The sequence below is a fragment of the Lithobates pipiens genome, unplaced genomic scaffold (assembly GCF_037356315.1).
Source record: "Lithobates pipiens isolate NorthernLeopardFrog02 unplaced genomic scaffold, aLitPip1_a1.2 Scaffold_24, whole genome shotgun sequence".
NCBI lineage: Eukaryota > Metazoa > Chordata > Amphibia > Anura > Ranidae > Lithobates > Lithobates pipiens.
The window spans coordinates 24,293,963-24,316,138 of NW_027507786.1; the positions used below are offsets into that span (position 1 = coordinate 24,293,963).

General features: G+C 56.0%; 1 protein-coding gene across 5 annotated transcripts in view; it reads right to left on the reverse strand.

The window, feature by feature from the left end:
• Window positions 1-22,176, reverse strand: part of ABCC8 (ATP binding cassette subfamily C member 8) — a 163,841-nt gene that overhangs the window by 84,879 nt on the left and 56,786 nt on the right. For 4 of the 5 annotated variants that reach the window (XM_077453709.1, XM_077453707.1, XM_077453712.1 and 1 more), the window contains exons 5-8: window positions 20,939-21,181; window positions 19,767-19,958; window positions 14,190-14,354; window positions 11,289-11,444 (exon numbers count right to left, since the gene is read on the reverse strand). In XM_077453709.1, the coding sequence (XP_077309835.1) occupies window positions 11,289-11,444; window positions 14,190-14,354; window positions 19,767-19,958; window positions 20,939-21,181 (756 nt within the window). The remainder of the gene's footprint in view (window positions 1-11,288; window positions 11,445-14,189; window positions 14,355-19,766; window positions 19,959-20,938; window positions 21,182-22,176) is intronic. The other variant, XM_077453708.1, reaches the window with a different exon arrangement.

The window sequence follows — 22,176 nt, forward strand, 5'->3', positions numbered from 1 at the left end:
CAGGAGGAAGAGAACACAGCCACACCTCCCCACCAAACACAGCCACACCTCCCCACCAAACACAGCCCAAGAGGAAGAGAACACAGCCACACCTCCCCACCAAACACAGCCCAGGAGGAAGAGAACACAGCCACACATCCCCACCAAACACAGCCCAGGAGAAAGAGAACACAACCACACCCCCCCACCAAACACAGCCCAGGAGGAAGAGAACACAGCCACACCTCCCAACCAAACACAGCCCAGGAGGAAGAGAACACAGCCACACCTCCCCACCAAACACAGCCCAGGAGGAAGAGAACACAGCCACACCTCCCCACCAAACACAGCCCAAGAGGAAGAGAACACAGCCACACCTCCCCACCAAACACCGCCCAGGAGGAAGAGAACACAGCCACACCTCCCCACCAAACACAGCCCAGGAGGAAGAGAACACAGCCACACCTCCCCACCAAACACAGCCCAAGAGGAAGAGAACACAGCCACACCTCCCCACCAGAAACAGCCCAGGAGGAAGAGAACACAGCCACACCTCCCCACCAAACACAGCCCAGGAGGAAGAGAACACAGCCACACCTCCCCGCCAAACACAGCCCAGGAGGAAGAGAACACAACCACACCTCCCCACCAAACACAGCCCAGGAGAAAGAGAACACAGCCACACCTCCCCGCCAAACACAGCCCAGGAGGAAGAGAACACAGCCACACCTCCCCACCAAACACAGCCCAGGAGAAAGAGAACACAGCCACACCTCCCCGCCAAACACAGCCCAGGAGGAAGAGAACACAACCACACCACCCCACCAAACACAGCCCAGGAGGAAGAGAACAAAACCACACCTCCTCACCAAACACAGCCCAGGAGGAAGAGAACACAGCCACACCTCCCCACCAAACACCGCCCAGGAGGAAGAGAACACAGCCACACCCCCCCACCAAACACACCCCAGGAGGAAGAGAACACAGCCACACCTCCCCACCAAACACAGCCCAAGAGGAAGAGAACACAGCCACACCTCCCCACCAAACACAGCCCAGGAGGAAGAGAACACAGCCACACCCCCCCACCAAACACACCCCAGGAGGAAGAGAACACAGCCACACCTCCCCACCAAACACAGCCCAGGAGGAAGAGAACACAGCCACACCTACCCACCAAACACAGCCAAGGAGGAAGAGAACACAGCCACACCCCCCCACCAAACACAGCCCAGGAGGAAGAGAACACAGCCACACCTCCCCACCAAACACAGCCCAGGAGGAAGAGAACACAGCCACACCCCCCCCACCAAACACAGCCCAGGAGGAAGAGAACACAGCCACACCCCCCCACCAAACACAGCCCAGGAGGAAGAGAACACAGCCACACCCCCCCACCAAACACAGCCCAGGAGGAAGAGAACACAGCCACACCCCCCCACCAAACACAGCCCAGGAGGAAGAGAACACAGCCACACCTCCCCACCAAACACAGCCCAGGAGGAAGAGAACACAGCCACACCTACCCACCAAACACAGCCCAAGAGGAAGAGAACACAGCCACACCTACCCACCAAACACAGCCAGGGAGAAAGAGAACACAGCCACACCCCCCCACCAAACACAGCCCAGGAGGAAGAGAACACAGCCACACCCCCCCACCAAACACAGCCCAGGAGGAAGAGAACACAGCCACACCTCCCCACCAAACACAGCCCAGGAGGAAGAGAACACAGCCACACCCCCCCACCAAACACACCCCAGGAGGAAGAGAACACAGCCACACCTCCCCACCAAACACAGCCCAAGAGGAAGAGAACACAGCCACACCCCCCCACCAAACACAGCCCAGGAGGAAGAGAACACAGCCACACCTCCCAACCAAACACAGCCCAGGAGGAAGAGAACACAGCCACACCTCCCCACCAAACACAGCCCAGGAGGAAGAGAACACAGCCACACCTCCCAACCAAACACAGCCCAGGAGGAAGAGAACACAGCCACACCTCCCCACCAAACACAGCCCAGGAGGAAGAGAACACAGCCACACCTCCCCACCAAACACAGCCCAAGAGGAAGAGAACACAGCCACACCTCCCCACCAAACACAGCCCAGGAGGAAGAGAACACAGCCACACCCCCCCACCAAACACAGCCCAGGAGGAAGAGAACACAGCCACACCCCCCCACCAAACACAGCCCAGGAGGAAGAGAACACAGCCACACCTCCCCACCAAACACAGCCCAGGAGGAAGAGAACACAGCCACACCTCCCCACCAAACACAGCCCAGGAGGAAGAGAACACAGCCACACCTACCCACCAAACACAGCCCAAGAGGAAGAGAACACAGCCACACCTACCCACCAAACACAGCCAGGGAGAAAGAGAACACAGCCACACCCCCCCACCAAACACAGCCCAGGAGGAAGAGAACACAGCCACACCCCCCCACCAAACACAGCCCAGGAGGAAGAGAACACAGCCACACCTCCCCACCAAACACAGCCCAGGAGGAAGAGAACACAGCCACACCTACCCACCAAACACAGCCCAAGAGGAAGAGAACACAGCCACACCTACCCACCAAACACAGCCCAGGAGAAAGAGAACACAGCCACACCCCCCCACCAAACACAGCCCAGGAGGAAGAGAACACAGCCACACCTCCCAACCAAACACAGCCCAGGAGGAAGAGAACACAGCCACACCTCCCAACCAAACACAGCCCAGGAGGAAGAGAACACAGCCACACCTCCCAACCAAACACAGCCCAGGAGGAAGAGAACACAGCCACACCTCCCCACCAAACACAGCCCAGGAGGAAGAGAACACAGCCACACCTCCCCACCAAACACAACCCAAGAGGAAGAGAACACAGCCACACCTCCCCACCAAACACCGCCCAGGAGGAAGAGAACACAGCCACACCCCCCCACCAAACACAGCCCAGGAGGAAGAGAACACAGCCACACCTCCCAACCAAACACAGCCCAGGAGGAAGAGAACACAGCCACACCTCCCCACCAAACACAGCCCAGGAGGAAGAGAACACAGCCACACCTCCCCACCAAACACAGCCCAGGAGAAAGAGAACACAACCACACCCCCCCACCAAACACAGCCCAGGAGGAAGAGAACACAGCCACACCTCCCAACCAAACACAGCCCAGGAGGAAGAGAACACAGCCACACCTCCCCACCAAACACAGCCCAGGAGGAAGAGAACACAGCCACACCTCCCCACCAAACACAGCCCAAGAGGAAGAGAACACAGCCACACCTCCCCACCAAACACCGCCCAGGAGGAAGAGAACACAGCCACACCTCCCCACCAAACACAGCCCAGGAGGAAGAGAACACAGCCACACCTCCCCACCAAACACAGCGCAAGAGGAAGAGAACACAGCCACACCTCCCCACCAGAAACAGCCCAGGAGGAAGAGAACACAGCCACACCTCCCCGCCAAACACAGCCCAGGAGGAAGAGAACACAACCACACCACCCCACCAAACACAGCCCAGGAGGAAGAGAACAAAACCACACCTCCTCACCAAACACAGCCCAGGAGGAAGAGAACACAGCCACACCTCCCCACCAAACACCGCCCAGGAGGAAGAGAACACAGCCACACCCCCCCACCAAACACACCCCAGGAGGAAGAGAACACAGCCACACCTCCCCACCAAACACAGCCCAAGAGGAAGAGAACACAGCCACACCTCCCCACCAAACACAGCCCAGGAGGAAGAGAACACAGCCACACCCCCCCACCAAACACACCCCAGGAGGAAGAGAACACAGCCACACCTCCCCACCAAACACAGCCCAGGAGGAAGAGAACACAGCCACACCTACCCACCAAACACAGCCCAGGAGGAAGAGAACACAGCCACACCTCCCCAACAAACACAGCCCAGAAGAAAGAGAACACAACCACACCTCCCCACCAGAAACAGCCCAAGAGGAAGAGAACACAGCCACACCTCCCCACCAATCACCGCCCAGGAGGAAGAGAACACAGCCACACCTCCCCACCAAACACAGCCCAGGAGGAAGAGAACACAGCCACACCTCCCCACCAAACACAGCCCAAGAGGAAGAGAACACAGCCACACCTCCCCACCAGAAACAGCCCAGGAGGAAGAGAACACAGCCACACCTCCCCGCCAAACACAGCCCAGGAGGAAGAGAACACAACCACACCACCCCACCAAACACAGCCCAGGAGGAAGAGAACAAAACCACACCTCCTCACCAAACACAGCCCAGGAGGAAGAGAACACAGCCACACCTCCCCACCAAACACCGCCCAGGAGGAAGAGAACACAGCCACACCCCCCCACCAAACACACCCCAGGAGGAAGAGAACACAGCCACACCTCCCCACCAAACACAGCCCAAGAGGAAGAGAACACAGCCACACCTCCCCACCAAACACAGCCCAGGAGGAAGGGAACACAGCCACACCCCCCCACCAAACACACCCCAGGAGGAAGAGAACACAGCCACACCTCCCCACCAAACACAGCCCAGGAGGAAGAGAACACAGCCACACCTACCCACCAAACACAGCCCAGGAGGAAGAGAACACAGCCACACCTCCCCAACAAACACAGCCCAGAAGAAAGAGAACACAACCACACCTCCCCACCAGAAACAGCCCAGGAGGAAGAGAACACAGCCACACCTCCCCACCAAACACAGCCCAGGAGGAAGAGAACACAACCACACCACCCCACCAAACACAGCCCAGGAGGAAGAGAACAAAACCACACCTCCTCACCAAACACAGCCCAGGAGGAAGAGAACACAGCCACACCTCCCCACCAAACACCGCCCAGGAGGAAGAGAACACAGCCACACCTCCCCACCAAACACAGCCCAAGAGGAAGAGAACACAGCCACACCTCCCCACCAAACACAGCCCAGGAGGAAGAGAACACAGCCACACCCCCCACCAAACACACCCCAGGAGGAAGAGAACACAGCCACACCTCCCCACCAAACACAGCCCAGGAGGAAGAGAACACAGCCACACCTACCCACCAAACACAGCCCAGGAGGAAGAGAACACAGCCACACCTCCCCAACAAACACAGCCCAGAAGAAAGAGAACACAACCACACCTCCCCACCAGAAACAGCCCAGGAGGAAGAGAACACAGCCACACCTCCCCGCCAAACACAGCCCAGGAGGAAGAGAACACAACCACACCACCCCACCAAACACAGCCCAGGAGGAAGAGAACAAAACCACACCTCCTCACCAAACACAGCCCAGGAGGAAGAGAACACAGCCACACCTCCCCACCAAACACCGCCCAGGAGGAAGAGAACACAGCCACACCTCCCCACCAAACACAGCCCAAGAGGAAGAGAACACAGCCACACCTCCCCACCAAACACAGCCCAGGAGGAAGAGAACACAGCCACACCCCCCCACCAAACACACCCCAGGAGGAAGAGAACACAGCCACACCTCCCCACCAAACACAGCCCAGGAGGAAGAGAACACAGCCACACCTCCCCAACAAACACAGCCCAGAAGAAAGAGAACACAACCACACCTCCCCACCAGAAACAGCCCAGGAGGAAGAGAACACAGCCACACCTCCCCGCCAAACACAGCCCAGGAGGAAGAGAACACAACCACACCACCCCACCAAACACAGCCCAGGAGGAAGAGAACACAACCACACCTCCCCACCAAACACAGCCCAGGAGGAAGAGAACACAGCCACACCTCCCCACCAAACACAGCCCAGGAGGAAGAGAACACAGCCACACCTCCCCACCAAACACAGCCCAGGAGGAAGAGAACACAGCCACACCTCCCCACCAAACACAGCCCAGGAGGAAGAGAACACAGCCACACCTCCCCACCAAACACAGCCCAGGAGGAAGAGAACACAGCCACACCCCCCCACCAAACACAGCCCAGGAGGAAGAGAACACAGCCACACCTCCCCACCAAACACAGCCCAGGAGGAAGAGAACACAGCCACACCTCCCCACCAAACACAGCCCAGGAGGAAGAGAACACAACCACACCTCCCCACCAAACACAGCACAGGAGGAAGAGAACACAGCCACACCCCCCCCCCCCCCCCCCCACCAAACACAGCCCAGGAGGAAGAGAACACAGCCACACCTCCCCACCAAACACAGCACAGGAGGAAGAGAACACAGCCACACCTCCCCACCAAACACAGCCCAGGAGGAAGAGAACACAGCCACACCTCCCCACCAGGAACAGCCCAGGAAGAAGAGAACACAGCCACACCTCCCCACCAAACACAGCCCAGGAGGAAGACAACACAACCACACCTCCCCACCAGGAACAGCCCAGGAGGAAGAGAACACAACCACACCTCCCCACCAAACACAGCCCAGGAGGAAGAGAACACAGCCACACCTCCCCACCAAACACAGCCCAGGAGGAAGAGAACACAACCACACCTCCCCACCAAACACAGCCCAGGAGGAAGAGAACACAACCACACCTCCCAACCAGGAACAGCCCAGGAGGAAGAGAACACAGCCACACCTCCCCACCAAACACAGCCCAGGAGGAAGAGAACACAGCCACACCTCCCCACCAAACACAGCCCAGGAGGAAGAGAACACAACCACACCTCCCCACCAAACACAGCCCAGGAGGAAGAGAACACAGCCACACCTCCCAACCAGGAACAGCCCAGGAGGAAGAGAACACAGCCACACCTCCCCACCAAACACAGCCCAGGAAGAAGAGAACAAAACCACACCTCCTCACCAAACACAGCCCAGGAGGAAGAGAACACAGCCACACCTCCCCACCAAACACAGCCCAGGAGGAAGAGAACAAAACCACACCTCCCAACCAGGAACAGCCCAGGAGAAAGAGAACACAACCACACCTCCCCAAACACAGCCCAGGAGGAAGCGAACACAACCACACCTCCCCACCAAACACCACCCATGAGGAAGAGAACACAACCACACCTCCCAACCAAACACGGCCCAGGAGAAAGAGAGCAAAACCACACCTCCCAACCAGGAACAGCCCAGGAGGAAGAGAACACAACCGCACCTCCCAACCAAACACAGCCCAGGAGGAAGAGAACACAACCACACCTCCCCACCAGGAACAGCCCAGGAAGAAGAGAACACAGCCACACCTCCCCACCAAACACAGCCCAGGAGGAAGACAACACAACCACACCTCCCCACCAGGAACAGCCCAGGAGGAAGAGAACACAACCACACCTCCCCAACAAACACAGCCCAGGAGGAAGAGAACACAGCCACACCTCCCCACCAAACACAGCCCAGGAGGAAGAGAACACCGCCACACCTCCCCACCAAACACAGCCCAGGAGGAAGTGAACACAGCCACACCTACCCACCAAACACAGTCCAGGAGGAAGAGAACACAGCCACACCTCCCAATCAGGAACAGCCCAGGAGGAAGAGAACAAAACCACACCTCCCCACCAAACACAGCCCAGGAGGAAGAGAACAAAACCACACCTCCCCACCAAAAACAGCCCAGGAGGAAGAGAACACAACCACGCCTCCCCACCAAACACAGCCCAGGAGGAAAAGAACAAAACCACACCTCCCCACCAAACACAGCCAAGGAGGAAGAGAACACAGCCACACCTCCCCACAAAACACAGCCCAGGAGGAAGAGAACACAACCACACCTCCCAACCAAACACAGCCCAGGATGAAGAGAACACAACCACACCTCCCAACCAAACACAGCCCAGGAGGAAGAGAACACAGCCACACCTCCCCACCAAACACAGCCCAGGATGAAGAGAACACAACCACACCTCCCAACCAAACACAGCCCAGGAGGAAGAGAACACAGCCACACCTCCCCACCAAACACAGCCCAGGAGGAAGAGAACACAGCCACACCTCCCCACCAAACACATCCCAGGAGGAAGAGAACACAACCACACCTCCCAACCAAACACAGCCCAGGAGGAAGAGAACAAAACCACACCTCCCAACCAGGACCAACCCAGGAGGAAGAGAACACAACCACACCTCCCAACCAAACACAGCCCAGGAGGAAGAGAACACAACCACACCTCCCCACCAAACACAGCCCAGGAGGAGGAGAACAAAACCACACCTCCCAACCAGGAACAGCCCAGGAAAAAGAGAACAAAACCACACCTCCCCACCAAACACAGCCCAGGAGGAAGAGAACACAGCCACACCTCCCCACCAAACACAGCCCAGGAGGAAGAGAACACAGCCACACCTCCCCACCAAACACAGCCCAGGAGGAAGAGAACACAACCACACCTCCCCACCAGGAACAGCCCAGGAGGAAGAGAACACAACCACACCTCCCCACCAAACACAGCCCAGGAAGAAGAGAACACAGCCACACCTCCCCACCAAACACAGCCCAGGAGGAAGAGAACACAACCACACCTCCCCACCAAACATAGCCCAGGAGGAAGAGAACACAGCCATACCTCCCAACCAGGAACAGCCCAGGAGGAAGAGAACACAGCCACACCTCCCCACCAAACACAGCCCAGGAGGAAGAGAACACAGCCACACCTCCCCACCAAACACAGCCCAGGAGGAAGAGAACACAACCACACCTCCCCACCAAACACAGCCCAGGAGGAAGAGAACACAGCCACACCTCCCAACCAGGAACAGCCCAGGAGGAAGAGAACACAGCCACACCTCCCCACCAAACACAGCCCAGGAGGAAGAGAACACAGCCACACCTCCCAACCAAACACAGCCCAGGAGGAAGAGAACAAAACCACAGCTCCTCACCAAACACAGCCCAGGAGGAAGAGAACACAGCCACAACTCCCTACCAATCACAGCCCAGGAGGAATAGAACAAAACCACACCTCCCAACCAGGAACAGCCCAGGAGAAAGAGAACACAACCACACCTCCCCACCAAACACAGCCCAGGAGGAAGAGAACAAAACCATACCTACCCACCAAACACAGCCCAGGAGGAAGAGAACACAACCACACCTCCCCACCAAACACCACCCATGAGGAAGAGAACACAACCACACCTCCCAACCAAACACAGCCCAGGAGAAAGAGAGCAAAACCACACCTCCCAACCAGAAACAGCCCAGGAAGAAGAGAACACAACCGCACCTCCCAACCAAACACAGCCCAGGAGGAAGAGAACACAACCACACCTCCCATCCAAACACAGCCCAGGAGGAAGAGAACAAAACCACACCTCCCAACCAGGAACAGCCCAGGAACAAGAGAACACAACCACACCTCCCCATCAGGAACAGCCCAGGAGGAAGAGAACACAACCACACCTCCCCACCAAACACAGCCCAGGAGGAAGAGAACGCAGCCACACCTCCCCACCAAACACAGCCCAGGAGGAAGAGAACACAGCCACACCTCCCCACCAAACACAGCCCAGGAGGAAGTGAACACAGCCACACCTACCCACCAAACACAGTCCAGGAGGAAGAGAACACAGCCACACCTCCCAATCAGGAACAGCCCAGGAGAAAGAGAACAAAACCACACCTCCCCACCAAACACAGCCCAGGAGGAAGAGAACAAAACCACACCTCCCCACCAAAAACAGCCCAGGAGGAAGAGAACACAACCACGCCTCCCCACCAAACACAGCCCAGGAGGAAGAGAACACAACCACACCTCCCCACCAAACACAGCCCAGGAGGAAAAGAACAAAACCACACCTCCCCACCAAACACAGCCAAGGAGGAAGAGAACACAGCCACACCTCCCCACAAAACACAGCCCAGGAGGAAGAGAACACAACCACACCTCCCAACCAAACACAGCCCAGGATGAAGAGAACACAACCACACCTCCCAACCAAACACAGCCCAGGAGGAAGAGAACAAAACCACACCTCCCAACCAGGACCAACCCAGGAAGAAGAGAACACAACCACACCTCCCAACCAAACACAGCCCAGGAGGAAGAGAACAAAACCACACCTCCCAACCAGGAACAGCCCAGGAACAAGAGAACACAACCACACCTCCCCACCAAACACAGCCCAGGAGGAAGAGAACAAAACCACACCTCCCCACCAAACACAGCCCAGGAGGAAGAGAACACAGCCACACCTCCCCACCAAACACAGCCCAGGAGGAAGAGAACACAGACACACCTCCCCACCAAACACAGCCCAGGAGGAAGAGAACACAGCCACACCTCCCCACAAAACATAGCCCAGGAGGAAGAGAACACAGCCACACCTCCCCACCAAACACAGCCCAGGAGGAAGAGAACACAGCCACACCTCCCAACCAGGAACAGCCCAGGAGGAAGAGAACAAAACCACACCTCCCCACCAAACACAGCCCAGGAGGAAGAGAACACAGCCACACCTCCCCACCAAACACAGCCCAGGAGGAAGAGAACACAACCACACCTCCCAACCAAACACAGCCCAGGATGAAGAGAACACAACCACACCTCCCAACCAAACACAGCCCAGGAGGAAGAGAACACAGCCACACCTCCCCACCAAACACAGCCCAGGAGGAAGAGAACACAACCACACCTCCCCACCAGGAACAGCCCAGGAGGAAGAGAACACAACCACACCTCCCAACCAAACACAGCCTAGGAGGAAGAGAACAAAACCACACCTCCCAACCAGGACCAACCCAGGAGGAAGAGAACACAACCACACCTCCCAACCAAACACAGCCCAGGAGGAAGAGAACAAAACCACACCTCCCAACCAGGAACAGCCCAGGAACAAGAGAACACAACCACACCTCCCCACCAAACACAGCCCAGGAGGAAGAGAACACAGCCACACATCAGCCAGCTTATAGAAAATTCCTCTGAAAATGAATACCCCCTCCCCCAGCATGCACCACTGGCATAACTCCTGGCGGCCAGATATAAATATTCATAACAGAGGTCATTGCAGCCTCCCTTACCATTGCCAACAACACCCCGCACCCTCAGGTAGAAGTACCGAATAATAAGAGCTTTGGAAAAGCTGAACTATCAATCCAGCTCAGGCTGACTACAGCCCAGTAACACGCCACATTTATATATCCCTCCTGCTTAGGGCAGGGGGGCTACACATGTGAAGATCCCCCTGCCACCTACCCCTATAGAATAATCCCTATACACAAGAAGAGGTGGGGAAAAGCCCCATCTTCCAGGACTGATTGGACCAGACATCACCACACTGCTGACACCGCCCCCTCCTGTCCATCAAACTATGAAGTAGCCCCTCCTACTACTGATTTCAACTTTCCTCTGGTGTGAGGACAGATTTTGGGCACAGAGCCCCCTCACGCACCTGAACGGGCATTGCCCAGAGATTGGGGCACAGGAAGAAGAACCACATCAGCTGGTTGGCATCAATGGCCACCAGATTGCAGATCTGCCCGGAGGTCATCTCCCCCATAGACATGTTGGAGGTGGACAGGTGCATGATCTTCCTGTAGATCTTCGTCTGCAGAGGAAAGAGAACATATCAATAACATATCAATAACATATCAATAACACGGATATCGGTCATGTGATGACATGTGGCTCCTCCCACATCCCCATACATATCTTATTGAAGGGAAAAAAGGACATTTTGGTTACTATGGTCAGCTGACTGATGGATGGATTCTGATTGGCTGTTGTGGGTCTCTGACTGGTTGCTATGGGTTACCGCATTCATATTTTCCTCCATAGATTGTAGCATTGCTGTGTGACAGGTTCACTTTACACCAACGCGGCCATATTATCAGAGAAGTACTATTCTCTGACCTGCCATCCCCCATCTCCACCAACAGTCACCATGGAAACGCGCCATCTTGGCGTTGGGCAGATATTGCCTTGACAGGCTGGAATGATTGTCCTGTAATTCTCCTAATTCTGCACAATGTGTCCCGGCCCATCGCTCACATTGCAAGACGTTATCTGAATTCCTGGCACCTCCGAAAACCGCTCTGCGCTAAATTTATCACCGGCGGCTGGCCGTCAGCCAGAAAATGTGTAGTTATCGCCATTCCTGGCCGTCCACCACAGGCAGCCCGGGGCCAGACACTTCACCAGCCGATCATATGTGGGGGAGGGGAGGGGATATATATATATATATATATATACAGTGCCTTGACAAAGTATTCATACCCCCCGACACTCCCCACATTTTGTTACATCCAAAACCATAAATGTATTTTATTGGGATTTTTATGTGATGGACCAACACAAAGTGTCACATAATTGTGAAGTGGAAGGAAAATGATAAATGATACAAATAAATATGTGAAAAGTGTGGGGGGGGGCATTTGTATGGCGGGGGGCATTTGTATGGCGGGGGTTGCATTTGTATGGCGGGAGGTCAGGGACCTTCACATTCTCCATTTGCAGTAAATGTGTTTTTTTCTGCAGATGTCATCAAATAAACAGAATCCAATTTTCTTCATCGTTGCTTTCATCTTCAGCTGACGGAACGCACAAAAATCTATCAGGTCCGGTTGTGATGTGACACGCCGCACCGAGACACCACGAAGAGACACCACGAAGAGACACCGCGCCGAGACACTGCGCCGAGACACCACGAAGAGACACCGTGCCGAGACACCACGAAGAGACACTGCGCCGAGACAACGCGGCGAGACAACGCGCCGAGAGACACCGCGAAGAGACAGCGCAAAGAGACACCGCACCGAGCCGAGACACCACAAAGAGACACCGTGCCGAGACACCACGAAGAGACACCGTGCCGAGACACCACGAAGAGACACCGTGCCGAGACACCACGAAGAGACACCGTGCCGAGACACCACGAAGAGACACCGTGCCGAGACACCACGAAGAGACACCGTGCCGAGACACCACGAAGAGACACCGTGCCGAGACACCACGAAGAGACACTGCACCGAGACACCACGAAGAGACACCGTGCCGAGACACCACGAAGAGACACCGTGCCGAGACACCACGAAGAGACACCGCGCCGAGACACTGCGCCGAGACACTGCGCCGAGACAACGCGGCGAGACAACGCGCCGAGAGACACCACGAAGAGACAGCGCAAAGAGACACCGCACCGAGCCGAGACACCACAAAGAGACATCGCGCTGAGACAACGCCGCCGAGAGACACCGCCAAGAGACAGCCCAAAAGACACCAACGGACCGAGCCACACCGCGCTGAGACACCGCGCTGAGACACCGCGAAGAGACACCGCGCTGAGACACCGCACCGAGACACCGCGCCGAGACACCACAAAGAGACACCGCAAAGAGACACCGCACCGAGCAGAGACACCACAAAGAAACATCGCGCCGAGACACTGCGCCGAGACACCCAAAGATACACGCGCCGAGACACCGCAAAGAGACACCACGACGAGACATCACGCACAGGCGTGACCTGAATACACAAAATGATCCGGATTGCCACAAGAAATGACAGCAGGAAAAACAGAACTCTATCCCTTCTATTCTATTCTATTCTATTCCAGCTACATTGTATCACATTCAGTTATAATATATTATATGAGTTTGATGATATCATGTGACATTACATTATAATTCATCAGCACAGCGATGGAACGATGTATTATATCACATTGTATTACATCATATTGACATTTTATGTATTATGTCATACATGATATTATATTATAATGATATTCTTTCCTCTCCCACAGGCTGTGTGAGCAGAAAACTATATTCATTATATTATCTTATATTGTGTTACATTATATTACAGGCAATGAAATGATATATTGTTTTATAATATTCATATTCAATCATTATATATTACATTGTATTTTATTATGATGTATCACAGTCAGGGCCGCGGGTGAGGGGGACCGCCAGTCCTCCTGTAGGGGGCCCAGGCCAGCAAGGTGAATGGAATGTTGGCAGGGAGGGCGATTGGGGTGGCCGCGGTGGGGTGGGGTTATTACTGGGGCCGATCTCCTGTGTGGCTCTCTCTGCAGCAGCTGAAAGCCGGCTTCTTCTCCTCCCCCTCCCCCCTCCATACTGGAGGCTGGCTCCAGTGATTGGAATTAATGAGCCTTTTATCTCCTTATAATGACCGGCCACCAACCACACAGCCATCGGGCAGACTGGTCTTCAGATTCAAAGCAGCCAATCAGGAGCTCATCCCACCAAGTGCCGGAAACAGAACTAACCTTACTGGATGCTGACAGTTGCAGCCCCTCCCCCAGTAGGCAGGGGGCGGAGTCACTGACCTGGATGGCTCCGCGCAGGTTGATCCCGGTCTCGATGGCGACGTAGTAGGAGGCTTGGAGGAACGTTCTCTGCAGGAGGAGAGCGAAGAAGAGGAGGACGGCGAGGACGTAGGCGTTCGCCAGGAACTCTTGTGATGAAATGAACGAGACGCCGAAAAATATCTTCTGTGAGACATGGAGAGGGGAGGGGAGAGTCACCCAATCATAACCAGGATAATCATTATTATAACAATACTCCTCAGAACACGACATTCACACCAACCAATCAGATCCACCACACACAGTCCAATCATCTGACAATCACCATCCACAGTGAAGACCACCCGGCGGGAAGAGGGGGTCCTGCTGTCACCCATCCTACTCCCCATCCCCCTTCAGAGATCCACCAGACCCCAACAGATTCTGGTGAATGTAAGGGTGACCCGAGCATGGAGCATGAGTTGGGGGCGAACGTTTGCGAACGCCCGAATTTGGGGGGTGTGTTTCCTGATGGACACCCTGCAATGTACTGAGCGCTGCGCCCTGATTGGGCAAAGCTTTGTACGCTGGTCGGGCCGGGAAGCCAGCCGCACCTCCATAACAACTGATGAGTCAGACGGGGTTCCCCCGCTGACAGATGAATGATAAAAAGAAAAATATGGCACGGGGTCCCCTCCCCCAGTCCATTATTTGGAGGGACCCCACACCAAAAAAAAAAACCAGTGTGGAGTCCCCCCTAAAATCCATGCCAGACCCTTATCCAATCATGCAGCCCGGCAGGCCAGAAAAGGGAGTCCCCCCGAACCATACCAGACCACATGCCCTCAACATGGGGGGAGGGGTGCTTTGGGGGCAGAGCTCAGCTTATCGGAATCTGGAAGCCTTCTTTAACAAGGGGGCCCGCGGATCCCGCCCCCCTTATGTGAATGGGTATCAGGTACTTTGTACCCCCGCCCATTCACCAAAAACACGGCAAAAAAGGAAAAACCAGTTCTTGACAATCCCTTAATTCAAAAATAAAATGAGTGTCAGTCGATGTCCGTCCATCATGCTGCCCGCCGACCCGAAAAAAATAAATAAAAGCTCCGCCTCCATGGGAGACCACCGAATGCCTGCGCTTTGACAATTCTTATCTAGGTAAGGGGCGGGGCCACCTGGCAATGGCAGTTGGTGGCCCCGTCCCCTTGTGATGTCACAGGCCCAGCATGCACCGGTCCCTGATGTCAGAAGGAGGCGGTGCCACCAGGTGATGTAGCCAGGTGGCCCCGCCTCTTACCTATATAAGAAATGTCAAAGCACAGAGGGAGGCGGGGCGTTTCTTTGGGGGGGGGGGGGGTTTCGAGTCGGCGGGCGGCGTGAATAACGACGGATAGACATCAGGGGACGCTATTTTTTATTTTTTAATAAAATAATTATCTCTTGTGGTTATTACTTTTTGTAGACTTCTTAGGTGGATGAGTACGGATACCATGTACCCAATATTCATTCACATGGGGGGGGGCGGGATCTGGTGCTTCCAGATTATGATAAGCATCCACCCCCTAATGTTGAGGGCATGTGGCCTAGTATGTTCAGGAGGGGGGGTGCTCGTTGTGCCCCCCCCTTTCCTGACCTGCCTGGCTGCAGGCTCGGATAAGGGTCTGGTATGGACTGGGGAGGGGGGCACCACGCTGCTTTTTGCTTTATTTTTTTCCATAGCCGGGTGCCGGCAACTGTAACCGCGAGTCTAATTACAAAGACGTGACTTGTTTGTTTCAGTTATTGCTGCAGCAGGTTCTATACGTGGTACAGATGCGCAACTTTACAGGCAGACTAAGGGGACCCTCCGGACACCATATTCAAAGGAATTTTCCATTTTTATTGTTGCACTTTAAGCATCATTAAAATCACATCTCCCGAAAAAACAATAGTTTTAAAACAACATTTTTTGCATTGGTACATCTCCTCCGGGGCAGTACCCGGACCCCATACCCCCCCCCCATACCCCTTTTATGGCCAATTACTTGTAGATTAGCCTTCAGAATGGGCACTTTTGATTTTCCATGTTCGCCTCCCATAGCCTTCAGTGGGGAACTTTCCCTGTTCAGAAGTTCTGCTGCAAACCGAGGCGGAGGGTGTTTGGCCCATTTCATTGGTCCCAGAACTGTACAGCATGCTGGAAAATCTCTGCAGATCATCAATGGGAGAAGCTGAGAGTCAGCAGAGGCCGATGTGCAAATCAGAGAGGCAGGAAGGAAGGGCGCTCGGTGGGAGTTATGGTGAATACGGCCTTCCTATTCAGGCCCCTGATGGGGGGGGGGGGGCACCAGATGTAAGCAGAGGAGGGAGTGATCGGGGGGGGGGGGCAATTACAGGAACTGATACCCTTCTTGTCTCCTCCTCTCTCTCTCTTCAGTTTACAGCTGCTGAGGAGACAAGCAGGAGATCCGTTCTGTAATCCCCCCACACCGATCACCCCTCCTCCAAACCCCCCGCACCGATCACCCCTCCCCCAACCCCCCCTCCACCGATCACCCCTCCTCCAACCCCCCGCACCGATCACCCCTCCTCCAAACCCCCCGCACCGATCACCCTCCTCCAACCCCCCGCACCGATCACCCCTCCTCCAAACCCCCCACACCGATCACCCCTCCTCCAACCCCCGCACTGATCACCCCTCTCCAACCCCCCCGCACTGATCACCCCTCCTCCAACCCCCCCCCGCACCGATCACCCCTCCTCCAACCCCCCCTCCACCGATCACCCCTCCTCCAACCCCCCCCCCCGCACCGATCACCCCTCCTCCAACCCCCCGCACCGATCACCCCTCCTCCAAATCCCCCGCACCGATCACCCCTCCTCCAACCCCCCCCCCCCTCCACCGATCACCCCTCCTCCAACCCCCCGCACCAGATCACCCCTCCTCCTACCCCCCTGCACCAATCACCCCTCCTCCAACCCCCCCCGCACCGATCACCCCTCCCTCCAACCCCCCCGCACCAATCACCCCTCCTGTGCCCCTCCTCCAACCCCCCGCACCAATCACCCCTCCTGTGCCCCTCCTCCAACCCCCCCACACCAATTACCCCTCCTGTGCCCCTCCTGCAACCCCCCCGCTTCGATCACCCCTCCTGTGCCCCTCCTCCAACCCCGCCACACCAATCACCCCTCCTGTGCCCCTCCTGCAACCCCCCCGCACTGATCACCCCTCCTGTGCCCCTCCTCCAACCCCCCGCACTGATCACCCCTCCTGTGCCCCTTCTCCAACCCCCTCGCACCGATCACCCCTCCTGTGCCCCTCCTCCAACCCCCCCCCCCCCCAATGTCTGCTAATAATTATTTTACTGCATTTATAGTGAAAATATTGTTTTAATATTTTTGGGGTCCTCAGGAATGCGGTACGGATCCTGTGATTACTAACATGAAGGGCGCTCGCTGGGATTGAAGTGAATAATATATTTCTGGTTCTCCGGAGATTCCCGCCTTTCTTATAATGACATCATCAATCACACCGCGAATTTGTCCGGAATGACATCGACCTTCGTTCACCAACTCAGCAAATCGATGGCCGGCGGAGTCCCGGTGATAAACGTCTCCTCCGAAGTCCGGCGGCGTTATCCAATGAGGGCTCAATAACTCACCGCGACACTCCCATAATCACCTTCCCCCGACCCCATCACCCAACCACAACGATCGCCACTTACCGCCATACAGACATTGCCAGCCCAACACCCTCCCGACTCCCCAACACCCTCCCGACACCCCCAATTCCCTGACACCCCAACACCCTCCCCGACTCCCCAACACCCCCAAGACTCCCGACTCCCCAACACCCCCCCAAGTCTCCTGACACCTCAACACCCTCCCAACACCCCAAAACCCCCAAGTCTCCTGACACCCCAACACCCTCCCGACACCCCCCAATTCTCCTGACACCCCAACACCCTCCGACTCCCCAACACCCTCCCGACACCCCCCAATTCTCCTGACACCCCAACACCCTCCCGACTCCCCAACACCCCCCCCAAGTCTCCTGACAACCCAACACCCTCCCAACACCCCAAAACCCCCCAAGTCTCCTGACACCCCAACACCCTCCCGACACCCCCCAAGTCTCATGACACCCCAACACCCTCCTGACACCCCCCAAGTCTCCTGACACCCCAACACCCCTCCCGACATCCCCAACACCCTCCCGACACCCCATAATTCTCCTGACACCCCAACACCCTCCCCGACTCCCCAACACCCTCCAACACCCCCCAAGTCTCCTGATACCCCAACACCCTCCCGACACCCCAAAACCCCCCAAGTCTCCTGACACCCCAACACCCCCCAAGTATCATGACACCCCAACACCCCCCAAGTCTCCTGACACCCCAACACCCTCCCGACACCCCAACACCCCCCAAGTCTCCCGACATCCCAACACCCCCCAAGTCTCCTGACACCCCAACACCCTCCCGACCCCCCAACCCCTTCTCGACACCCCCTAAGTCTTATGACACCCCAACACCCTGCCAAGACCCCCTAAGTCTCCTGACACCCCAACACCCTCCCGACACCCCAACACCCCTCCAAGTCTCCCGACACCCTAACACCCTCCCGACTCCCCAACACCCTCACGACACCCCCCCGAGTCTACCGACACCCCAACACTCTCCCAACACCCCCCAAGTCTCCTGACACCCCAACACCCCTCCTGACACCCCAACACCCTCCCAACACCCTCCCAAGTCTCCTGACACCCCAACACCCTCCCGACACCCCAACACCCTCCCAACACCCCCCCAAGTCTCCTGACACCCCAACACCCTCCCGACACCCCCCAAGTCTCATGACACCCCAACACCCTCCCGACTCCCCCCAATTCTTCTGACACCCCAGCACCCTCCCGACACCCCAACACCCTCCCGACACCCCCCAATCTCATGACACCCCAACACCCTCCCGACACTCCCAAGTCTCATGACACCCCAACACCCTCCCGACACCCCCCAAGTCTCATGACACCCCAACACCCTCCCGACTCCCCCCAATTCTTCTGACACCCCAGCACCCTCCCGACACCCCAACACCCTCCCGACACCCCCAAATCTCATGACACCCCAACACCCTCCCGACACCCCCAAGTCTCATGACACCCAAACACCCTCCCAACACCCCCCCAAGTATCCTGACACCCCAACACCCAACACCCTCCCGACATCCCCCCAAGTCTCATGACACCCCAACACCCTCCCGGCACCCCCAAGTCTCATGACACCCCAACACCCTCCCGACAGCCCCCAAGTCTCCCAACATCCCAACACCCTCCTGACACCCCCCAAGTCTCATGACACCCCAACACCCTCCCGACACCCCCCAATTCTTCTGACACCCCAACACCCTTCCAACACCCCCCCAAGTCTCCTGACACCCCAAAACCCTCCTGACACCCCAACACCCTCCCGACACCCCCCAATTCTCCTGACACCCCAACACCCTCCCGACACCCCCCAATTCTGACACCCCGACACCCCGCAATTCTTCTGACACCCCAACACCCTCCCGACGACCCCGACATCCCTATTGGGTGACACTTACCCAGGCCAGGCTGAGCCCACCCTGGACACTTACCCGCGGGGGGAAGGTCTTGTTTTCTCGGCTGAGGTGATGGACGATCCCCGACACACACAGCGGACCGGCGAATCCCAACATGTCGGCCAGAATGCGGAAGATGCTGCTGAGGATGAGAGGCCTGCCGAAGGCGTGACCCAACGCGTACCAGATGGAGCGCACCCCCGCCGGACACGGGGAGGACTTACCCTGCTGAGACACACCAATCACTGCCACTCTGTACACTGTGCTGTACGTTCTATACCTCCCCTGTACACTGTGCTGTACGTACTATACCTCCCCTGTACACTGTGCTGTACGTTCTATACCTCCCCTGTACACTGTGCTGTACGTTCTATACCTCCCTGTACACTGTGCTGTACGTACTATACCTCCCCTGTACACTGTGCTGTACGTTCTATGCCTCCCCTGTACACTGTGCTGTACGTTGTACACCCCCCTCTGTACACTGTTCTGTACGTTCTATAACCCCCTCTGTACACTGTGCTGTACATTTTATACCCCCCTCTGTAAACTGTTCTGTACATTCTATACTCCACTCTGTACACTGTGCTGTACATTCTATACTCCACTCTGTACACTGTGCTGTACATTCTATACCCCCCCGTACACTGTGCTGTACATCGAATACTCCACTCTGTATACTGTGCTGTACATTCTATACCCCCCTCTGTACACTGTGCTGTACATTCTATACCCCCTCTGTACACTGTGCTGTACGTTGTATCCTCTGTACACTGTGCTGTACATTCTATACCCCCCTCTGTACACTGTGCTGTACGTTCTATACCTCCCCTGTACACTGTGCTGTACGTTGTACACCCCCCTCTGTACACTGTTCTGTACGTTCTATACCCCCCTCTGTACACTGTGCTGTACATTTTATACCCCCCTCTGTAAACTGTTCTGTACATTCTATACTCCACTCTGTACACTGTGCTGTACATTCTATACGCCACTCTGTACACTGTGCTGTACATTCTATACTCCACTCTGTACACTGTGCTGTACATTCTATACCCCCCCGTACACTGTGCTGTACATCGAATACTCCACTCTGTATACTGTGCTGTACATTCTATACCCCCCTCTGTACACTGTGCTGTACATTCTATACCCCCTCTGTACACTGTGCTGTACGTTGTATCCTCTGCACACTGTGCTGTACTCACCCTCTGAGCCTGGAAGGCGTGGTTGAGGAGGATGTAGTTGGTGGCGGCTCGCATGGCGATTGGAAGTTTCCCGATGGCTCTCAGGTCGATCGGCTTCTTGTGGGCGGTCTTTATGAAGGAGTTCATCCACCAATAGGTTCCTTTGGAGAGGAGATTGACGAACGGCTGCAGGAAACGAACCCCCAAATCCTGGAGGTCCTCCGGGGGCTTCACCTCCCGGGGAGACTTGAAGAAGACGTATCTCTGCCGAGGTGACAAGATGGAGAGAGACCGCTGATTCCTCAGAGCAACCAATCCGGGGCCACCTTGTGCCAGCAGGAACCTGAGCTCTGATTGGTTAATGTGAGTCATATGCAGGGGCGGGGCAAGAGGTGGGCAGGAGGGGAGGCTGCCCCGGGCACTGTGCTATCATGTGAGGTGGGGGAGGGGGATATGTGATGGGAGGGGGAATTTGTTGGGAGATTTTTGCCCCAGAAATGATTGTGTGTATATAGGAGGGGAATTTATACTTAGTTGTTAGCATGCAGATTATTTTGGGGGGGATTTTTGCTGACACATAACACTCATACATCTTGGAGGGAGGGGGAATTGTGGTGAGGAGATGATGGGGTGGTGAGGAGATGATGGGTGGTGAGGAGATGATGGGGTGGTGGGGGAGATGATGGGGTGATGAGATGATGGATGGTGAGGAGATGATGGGGTGGTGAGGAGATGATGGGGTGGTGGGGAGATGATGGGATGGTGAGGAGATGATGGGGTGGTGAGGAGATGATGGGGTGGTGGGAGGAATGATGGGGTGGTGAGGAGATGATGGGTGGTGAGGAGATGATGGGATGGTGAGGAGATGATGGGATGGTGAGGAGATGATGGGATGGTGAGGAGATGATGGGGTGGTGAGGAGATGATGGGGTGATGAGGAGATGATGGGATGGTGAGGAGATGATGGGGTGGTGAGGAGATGATGGGGTGGTGAGGAGATGATGGGATGGTGAGGAGGTGATGGGATGGTGAGGAGGTGATGGGATGGTGAGGAGATGATGGGATGGTGAGGAGATGATGGGATGGTGAGGAGATGATGGGATGGTGATGAGATGATGGGATGGTGAGGAGATGATGGGATGGTGAGGAGATGATGGGATGGTGAGGAGATCATGGGGATGGTGAGGAGATGATGGGGTGATGAGGAGAAGATGGGGTGGTGAAGGTAATGATGGGGTGGTGAGGAGATGATGGGATGG